The sequence below is a fragment of the Drosophila takahashii genome, chromosome 3R (genome assembly GCF_030179915.1).
Source record: "Drosophila takahashii strain IR98-3 E-12201 chromosome 3R, DtakHiC1v2, whole genome shotgun sequence".
Classification (NCBI taxonomy): Eukaryota; Metazoa; Arthropoda; class Insecta; order Diptera; family Drosophilidae; genus Drosophila; species Drosophila takahashii.
The window spans coordinates 20,249,409-20,256,495 of NC_091681.1; the positions used below are offsets into that span (position 1 = coordinate 20,249,409).

The window sequence follows — 7,087 nt, forward strand, 5'->3', positions numbered from 1 at the left end:
TATATTTTGATAAACAAAGATGGTATTAAAAGTATGTTTCTCAGAGCCGGGCGGACATAAATCGATAAATGTCCGATAGGTTTGGACAATGACGCCTCCCGGAAGAAAGAGAAGGATATATGTTAGGTTATATGCTTATCAAACAATAAAAAAGTTAAACTTAGCTTTTTACCGCAAACGACGATCAACAAAAGGCCACCGGACAGGGAATGGAGCAAATGGAAGTGGATGTGGACATGTCGGCCAAGCCGAGCACCTCGTCCTCGGCGCACAAAGCACAGGATGCCACCCCCAACCCGCCGCCGCAGGGAAACATAATGGCTGCGGCGGGCACCAGTGGCTCGGTGACCATTTCGCTGCATCCGCTGGTCATAATGAATATATCGGAGCACTGGACTCGCTTCCGGGCGCAGCACGGTGAGCCGCGCCAGGTGTACGGCGCCCTGATTGGCAAGCAGAAGGGCCGCAACATAGAGATTATGAACTCGTTCGAACTCAAAACCGATGTGATTGGCGACGAGACGGTGATCAACAAGGATTACTACAACAAGAAGGAGCAGCAGTACAAGCAGGTGAGTCAGCCAGGCATCTACATCCTACACTAGCTGATGCTCCTTTTTCCACAGGTTTTCAGCGATCTCGACTTCATAGGCTGGTACACAACGGGCGAGAATCCCACCGCAGACGACATCAAGATCCAGAAACAAATAGCCGCCATTAACGAATGCCCCATCATGCTGCAGCTGAACCCGCTCTCCCGCAGCGTCGACCATCTGCCGCTGAAGCTCTTCGAGTCGCTGATCGACCTGGTGGATGGCGAGGCCACCATGCTGTTCGTGCCCCTCACCTACACACTGGCCACCGAGGAGGCGGAGCGCATCGGCGTGGATCATGTGGCCCGCATGACTTCGAACGAGTCCGGCGAGAAGAGCGTGGTGGCCGAGCATCTGGTGGCCCAGGACAGTGCCATCAAGATGCTCAATACGCGCATCAAGATCGTGCTGCAGTACATCCGCGATGTGGAGGCCGGGAAGCTAAGGGCCAATCAGGAGATCCTCCGCGAGGCCTACGCTTTATGCCACCGACTGCCCGTGATGCAGGTGCCCGCCTTCCAGGAGGAGTTCTACACGCAGTGCAACGATGTGGGGCTGATCAGCTATTTGGGCACGCTGACCAAGGGCTGCAACGACATGCACCAGTTTGTGAACAAGTTCAACATGCTGTACGACCGCCAGGGATCCTCGCGCCGCATGCGAGGGCTCTACTATTGATAACCAACCTATTAAAGCTTCTGAGATAAATATGTATACATGTACGATGGGTGAATGCGGTTTTATTTTGATATATCAGCTGCCGAAGGGCAGGCTACATACGTATACGGGTGGTGGCATCAAGCGATATCACTTTCTTCGCGAGCTTCCAGCTCCTCTAGCTTCGTAAATTCAATTCAGATGCACAGACAACATTTCCTAGACACTTAAATAGGTAATTAGTGGTTGTAGTCGTCCAGCTTCAGGCTGGCGGCGTACTGCTGCAGGAACTCCACCTCCAGGGGATGCATCTCCTTGGCGGGAATGATGAGCGAGTGCAGCGGGCCGCCCAGATCGGTGGAGCGCATGTCGAGCAGCGTTCGCACGGCCAACTGCTGTGACTCCTGGCCGACGCGGGCCAATCCCACGCACAGTGACTGCTCGTTGAGGACAGTGTTCTTTTCAAGCGAATCCTTCTTCTCCACAATCGACAGCAGCTGGTGGGCGGCCTCCGCGACGGTCATGAAGCGCGGTGGCATGTACTCCTTGCGCTTGCGCATCAGCGACTCCGGCGTGGGCTCCTTCACCTTGATGTCCAGCAGGCACAGCGTGTGCATGTTGTGCAGGCGATTCAGCTTGATCTTGTCGTAGAAGCTGTCCGGCTTCCAGGTTTCGTCCCAGTAGGGAATCGAGACGGTCTCGCCGAATTTGTACAGCTGCAGGCCGCAGCAGCCCACGGCGTTCATGATGGAGGCATTGTGGATGACCTTGTAGGGTATGTTCTTCTCCTTGGCGCGCAGTATGAAGTCTGTGTGGGTGGTGGCGCCGAAGGGGTCGCCCACGACGAGCAGGGCCACGTCGGAGTCGCCCGCACCGGCCAGGATCTCATCGGCGCCCTGCTCCACCAGATCGCGGTCGGCCAGCAGCAGGGGTCGTCCGTAGAACTCTTGCTAAGGGTAGAAAAAAAGGGGTAAGAGAGGGTGCTACCCCTTGCCAATTTAATTCCCATGTAGATACCTACCATATCCTCAAGGCTGCAGCCCAGAATCGAGGTGTACATCTCCAGGTAAACACGACTGCACTGCTTCACTATCTCCAGACCCTTGACCGTGATGTCCTTCAGGTCGCCGAGGCCGAGGCCGATTAGGTAGAACATGCTGGGCGACTGGTGCGACTGCTCGGCCACTGCAACTCCTGCCAAATGTTGTTAAAAGCGCCTTTTAAATGCAGTCAACAAAAAAAAAACACGTGGGGCGTTGTGTGACCCTCGCCAGAGCGCCAAAAAATCTATCCTTTGCGGAAATGCACTAGAAAATACCACTCAAGCGTTTACACTTGTTTGTGTAATTTAAGGGGGATTCCCTAAACTGTTGAATTGCTGAATTGTTGAAAATTCAACAAAAAATTTCAGCACTTAAGGGAACGACCCAAAATGACTCCTGTTGAATTTTCAAACAGCTGTTATTTGTTGAAAAATTTCACGGAATTTAAAGCATGTAAAATTTGATTTATTATTGCTAGTTACTGTCTAAAAGTGTTACCAAGGTAAAAAGAACCACAAATATGCTCTCTAAGTTGATTTTAAAATAAATAATGCGTACTGGTGATACTAAAATGTTACAGAGTTGCCACGACTTTTTAAAAAAGGTGACAACTCTGGCTTTTCAGCAATTCAACAAAATTTTCAGCAGCCCCGAGGCTGATGAATTGCTGAAATTTCTGAAAGTTGACTTTGTATGGAACAGCTGATTAACAGCTGACCAAAATTCAACAATTCAGCAATTCAACAGTTTAGGGAATCCCCCTTTAAGGGAAATGAAGTGGGTTTATTTGTTTTAAAATTAGTAATATTACATTATGGAAAGGGATTAGTTTGTTAATTAGGCCTGCATTAATTAAAAATGCTTATCTATTACCCGTGCTGCCAGACTTTTTAAAACGCCTCAGTCCCTAGTATGACCGTTCGCTAATGTAGAAAGGGCGGGCGTTTCAAAATTCAAGGTCAACACTAGCCAATTTCATAGAAGTACGAAATTAATCTACTTTATTAAAAAGAAACAAGCTTAAGTTCACTACTTAACAGATTAAAATTTGGTCTTCCTTTTTGATCTCAGCTGTATGCTAAATATGTGCACTTCACATAATGCTCTTCGTATAAGTCTAGGTTCATTAACAGGTATAGGAATCTTTGTCAATATCACACTTAATCCCACATATTTTGAGACTCTGAATTCGTGAGCTCGGAAATCTTGTAGTTGCAAAGTTGAGGTCTGTGGGGAAAAGAAACTTTTCAAATAAAATGAATCGTTTTAAGTGCATTACTAAAACTTACGTGGTTGTGGCTCCGCGAACCACACAGTAAGCGATGAAGCGCTCAATCTGGAAACAAAAAAAATATCACAACCATTTCCTTGAGATTAAGTAATAACTTACCATCATTTCGAAGGATCCAAAGGCAGCAGTGTGATCGAAAGCCTTGCGCACTTGAAGGAAGTACTTGTGTATCTCCGCACCCAGGTTATCCTTCCAGTCTAGACACTCTTCGCGTACCCGGCGGCAATTGATGATCAGGCTGAAGGTTCTAACCAGCATAAACATGTCCGCTTGGCGGCCACTGTCCGCCAGCTGCTGCCAGTTGATCAATTTGGCCATTTCGAAAGCCTTGTGGGCCTGGAAAACGATATAGTTTAGGGTGTTTAATTAAAAACTCGGCTTTGCAGGCTTACACTTTCTTTGTTATCCAATTGAACTGGTACTCCCGTGTACTGCCCCATAATGGTGAGCAGCAGGGCCACAGCAATATTGTTGCCCAGTCTGCAGGAAGCCACCAAGGAGGGAATGGCGGCCTGCATGTCCAGGACACTTTCCAGGCGCTCTAATCCCACGCCTCTTATTAAGTTGTCGTACAAACCAGTGGCCATGTAGTTCAGCTGAGGAGTTTTAAGGTGAATATATAATATAGCCTGGGTTCTGTATAGATAGTACTACCTCTTCTGAATTCAGGGAATCCGCCAGATGACTGACCGCATCCACCAGCATAAAACGCTCCTTCGTCAGCAATAAGTTGTCTCTTTGGTACGTCACCATCATAATGGACAGGGTAAACAGATCCAGGAGATTCTCCAGACGCAGCTCGAGCTTCCCGGATAAGGTGGCCACAAAACGATCTAGCAACTAAGATAGGAGCTACATTTTAGTAAGAGTAAACCAGTTAAAAGGAAGTATTAACCTGCTTGGCGTCTGAGGTGTCATTTGCGAACGGAAACAAATCCTTGATGGACGACTTCCCCAGGAAGGTCTTGATGTTCTCGTGGTTATAGCCGAGGCGTATTTCGTCCTCCTCCACGAAGGAGTTATTAAACGAAGCCGCAGACACATTCATTTCACATTTATTGGCGGCAAAAATAAATGCGCAAAGCAAAAGACACTAACGCCTGGAAAAACGCACTAACGCCAGTGTCAGCTTCTTCTTATCGTTTTAGCTCCACGTGCGGCGTATTTTGTACTGTTACTTATTTTATTCCGATTTTACTCAATTTACTCGTCTTAAAATGCCGCCCGTCAAGAAACCCAAGGCGGTGAAGATCGAGAAGCAGGCCACGCCCAAGAAGACCATAGATAAGAGCAAGGATGTGGTCTCCGGACAGGTGAGAAGAAAACAACGGCTCCTCCTGCGTTCCAACTGTAAATTTCCTCCATTTTAGCTGAAGAAAAAGGTGGCCAAGGCCAAGCCGCAGAAGGAAAAGGGACCGGAACGCGGCGTGATCATTGTGAAGCACCTGCCCCACGGATTCTTCGAGCAGCAGCTGCGCCAGTACTTCCGCCAGTTCGGCCGGGTGCTCCGCATCCGCTTGGCCCGCTCCCTGCGCACAGGAAACAGCAAGGGCTACGCCTTCGTGGAGTTCGAGTACCCGGAGGTGGCCAAGGTGGCCGCCGACACCATGGACAACTACCTGATGTTCCAGAAGGTGGTAAAGGCCTCCTACATTCCGCCAGAGAAGCAGACATTTAACTTCTTTAGAACCTCTTTAAAGAAGGTGGTTAATAAGGTGGGTCCCCTGAGTTGTAACTATCTTTACCTTTCTAATCCAAATACCTCCTGTTTCTAGGCCGGCAAGGAAATCTACGTCTCGGATGTAACCAAAGCCACCCAGCGCAGCGTTAAGAAGCAAAACACCTGGGATGAGTCCGCCTGCCAGCAGCGCACAGTGGCCAATCTCAAGAAGATCAAGAAGCTGCAGGAGAAGTACAAGGACCTGGGCATTGATTTCTCCAACCTGCTGGTGGAGCCAGTAGCAAAGACCAAGAAGACTGCAGAGGCAACTGAAACTGCCGAGGCTTCGACCAGCAAGGCAGCTGCTAAGTCAGCCGCCAAGAAACAGAAACAGACTGCCAAGAAGCAGCCAACGCTGGAGGATCTGCTGGGCACGACCATTAATGAGGATTCCGACGATGAGGACTACGTAGATGCTTCCGATGATGAGTCTGAGGAGGAACTTAAGGAAGAGGAGGAGGAGCAATCCAGCGAGGATAGCGATGAAGAGGAGGAGGACCTGCCGCCACCGCCCAAGAAGAAGAACAAGGCCAGCCTCTCAGATAAACTGAAGCGCAAGCCTGGAACTGGCGGTGTGCAGAAGAAGAAGCTGGCTCCGGCCGCCAAGGCACCGAAGAATGCCGCCACCCAGAAGCTGCAGCTGGCCGCAGCCAAGTCGCTGGCAAAACCGCTGCCCAAGGGAAAGGCCAAAAAGTCCAAGAAGTAGCTTAGAATACCTTTTACTGTAGTTGTTAAGTAAGCGAAAACATTTTGTAAGATGAATTGTGTTAAAATATGTCTTTGTACAAACTAAAAGTGTGATTTTTGGCCCTCCTGCTCCTCCAGCTTGATGCGCTTGCACTTCATGCGACGATTTTGGAACCACACCTTCACCTGGCGCTCCGTCAACTCCAGGGCCACTGCGATCTCGTAGCGACGCAGGCGGGTCAGGTAGTTGGAGTAGAGGAACTCGGTTTCCAGTTCTTTCAGCTGCGTCTTTGAAAAGGCTGTGCGTTCCTTGCGATTCGAGGATGTGCTGCGAAGTTTGGGCGCTTGACTGGGAGCCTCCTGGTTAGTAGTTTCCTCATTTTGCAGCCAAAATTGAGCCTCCATTTTACTGCAATCCACGTAGGCAGAAGTCGCACCATAATTGCAGTATCCCTCTGTTTGATTGAGCCACGATTTTGTGATATCCTCATAGTAGCAGGACTCGTAATCGTGGCAGTTCTTCATTCTGCAGCTTCTTTTCGCTTCTAGGGCTAAACTAATACTGAAAACTCGGACTCTACAGAGACCGCTTATTAAGGAGAACGCAGAGTGTGCCAGCGAAATCTGCTATTTCACTTAGTCGCAAACGATGTGCTGCTGATATGATAATTGTGCGCAACATCTGGACCCCGAGTATGAGTGGTTATGACACCCGCAGATCGGCTTGTTGTCTTTGCCTACAAACTGTTGTCACAACAAACCCGAATCTGAATCTGATTCCGATCCCCCGTCGTCCGGCCAGAAACGGAAGTGGATGGATGCATGAGTCAAGTGCCTTTGTGCCACCAACTGCGGAGCTATAAAATTTGAATAGGCAACCGTCGGCTGGTCGTAAAATCGAGTCGGAGATTTATCTGAAAGGCGCAATTGCACGCGCCTTTAAGCTGATGCGGCGGATTAATCGCCGCTACTAAGCGTAGATCCCCGCTTTTCGCTGACAAAGTGGAGTTTGATGTGATAATAGATGTGCGATTCAGTGCGTGGCCCAGAAATGGTAAAGAAAATGTTAATTAGAGTAGGTCTTTAAGATAATTTA

At 49.0% G+C, this 7,087-nt stretch overlaps 5 protein-coding genes across 5 annotated transcripts; 2 read left to right on the forward strand and 3 right to left on the reverse strand.

Annotated features, from left to right (window-relative positions):
* The first annotated feature begins 69 nt into the window (after positions 1-69).
* On the forward strand, positions 70-1,309 carry CSN6 (COP9 signalosome subunit 6). The gene is made up of 2 exons (XM_017152058.3): positions 70-572; positions 627-1,309. The coding sequence occupies exons 1-2, from the start codon at positions 210-212 to the stop codon at positions 1,269-1,271; spliced, it is 1,008 nt and encodes a 335-aa protein (XP_017007547.1). The 5' UTR covers positions 70-209; the 3' UTR covers positions 1,272-1,309.
* A 4-nt stretch (positions 1,310-1,313) lies between these two features.
* On the reverse strand, positions 1,314-2,523 carry Dph5 (diphthine methyl ester synthase). Its single transcript, XM_017152061.3, has 2 exons — positions 2,272-2,523; positions 1,314-2,200 (listed from the first exon to the last, which is right to left on the reverse strand). The coding sequence occupies exons 1-2, from the start codon at positions 2,404-2,406 to the stop codon at positions 1,490-1,492; spliced, it is 846 nt and encodes a 281-aa protein (XP_017007550.1). The 5' UTR covers positions 2,407-2,523; the 3' UTR covers positions 1,314-1,489.
* Positions 2,524-3,277: 754 nt separating this feature from the next.
* On the reverse strand, positions 3,278-4,664 carry LOC108064498 (uncharacterized). The gene is made up of 6 exons (XM_017152059.3): positions 4,480-4,664; positions 4,239-4,424; positions 3,977-4,180; positions 3,684-3,920; positions 3,583-3,629; positions 3,278-3,520 (listed from the first exon to the last, which is right to left on the reverse strand). The coding sequence occupies exons 1-6, from the start codon at positions 4,630-4,632 to the stop codon at positions 3,454-3,456; spliced, it is 894 nt and encodes a 297-aa protein (XP_017007548.2). The 5' UTR covers positions 4,633-4,664; the 3' UTR covers positions 3,278-3,453.
* Positions 4,665-4,762: 98 nt separating this feature from the next.
* On the forward strand, positions 4,763-6,099 carry LOC108064499 (MKI67 FHA domain-interacting nucleolar phosphoprotein). Its single transcript, XM_017152060.3, has 3 exons — positions 4,763-4,897; positions 4,955-5,299; positions 5,360-6,099. Exons 1-3 carry the CDS (start codon positions 4,802-4,804, stop codon positions 6,008-6,010), a joined length of 1,092 nt encoding a protein of 363 aa, XP_017007549.2. The 5' UTR covers positions 4,763-4,801; the 3' UTR covers positions 6,011-6,099.
* Positions 5,999-6,700, reverse strand: btn (buttonless). Its single transcript, XM_017152062.3, has one exon. It carries the CDS (start codon positions 6,514-6,516, stop codon positions 6,094-6,096), a length of 423 nt encoding a protein of 140 aa, XP_017007551.2. The 5' UTR covers positions 6,517-6,700; the 3' UTR covers positions 5,999-6,093.
* Positions 6,701-7,087: the final 387 nt, after the last annotated feature.

Coding starts and splice junctions, on each gene's coding strand:
- CSN6 (XM_017152058.3), top strand. CDS start 210: ATGGAGCAAATGGAAGTGGATGTGGACATGTCGGCCAAGCCGAGCACC. Junction 573..626: donor AGGAGCAGCAGTACAAGCAG/GTGAGTCAGCCA, acceptor CTTTTTCCACAG/GTTTTCAGCGATCTCGACTT.
- Dph5 (XM_017152061.3), bottom strand. CDS start 2,406: ATGTTCTACCTAATCGGCCTCGGCCTCGGCGACCTGAAGGACATCACG. Junction 2,201..2,271: donor GCTGCAGCCTTGAGGATATG/GTAGGTATCTAC, acceptor TTCTACCCTTAG/CAAGAGTTCTACGGACGACC.
- LOC108064498 (XM_017152059.3), bottom strand. CDS start 4,632: ATGAATGTGTCTGCGGCTTCGTTTAATAACTCCTTCGTGGAGGAGGAC. Junction 4,181..4,238: donor ATTCCCTGAATTCAGAAGAG/GTAGTACTATCT, acceptor AAAACTCCTCAG/CTGAACTACATGGCCACTGG. Junction 3,630..3,683: donor TTGGATCCTTCGAAATGATG/GTAAGTTATTAC, acceptor TTTTGTTTCCAG/ATTGAGCGCTTCATCGCTTA.
- LOC108064499 (XM_017152060.3), top strand. CDS start 4,802: ATGCCGCCCGTCAAGAAACCCAAGGCGGTGAAGATCGAGAAGCAGGCC. Junction 4,898..4,954: donor AGGATGTGGTCTCCGGACAG/GTGAGAAGAAAA, acceptor CCTCCATTTTAG/CTGAAGAAAAAGGTGGCCAA. Junction 5,300..5,359: donor TAAAGAAGGTGGTTAATAAG/GTGGGTCCCCTG, acceptor TCCTGTTTCTAG/GCCGGCAAGGAAATCTACGT.
- btn (XM_017152062.3), bottom strand. CDS start 6,516: ATGAAGAACTGCCACGATTACGAGTCCTGCTACTATGAGGATATCACA.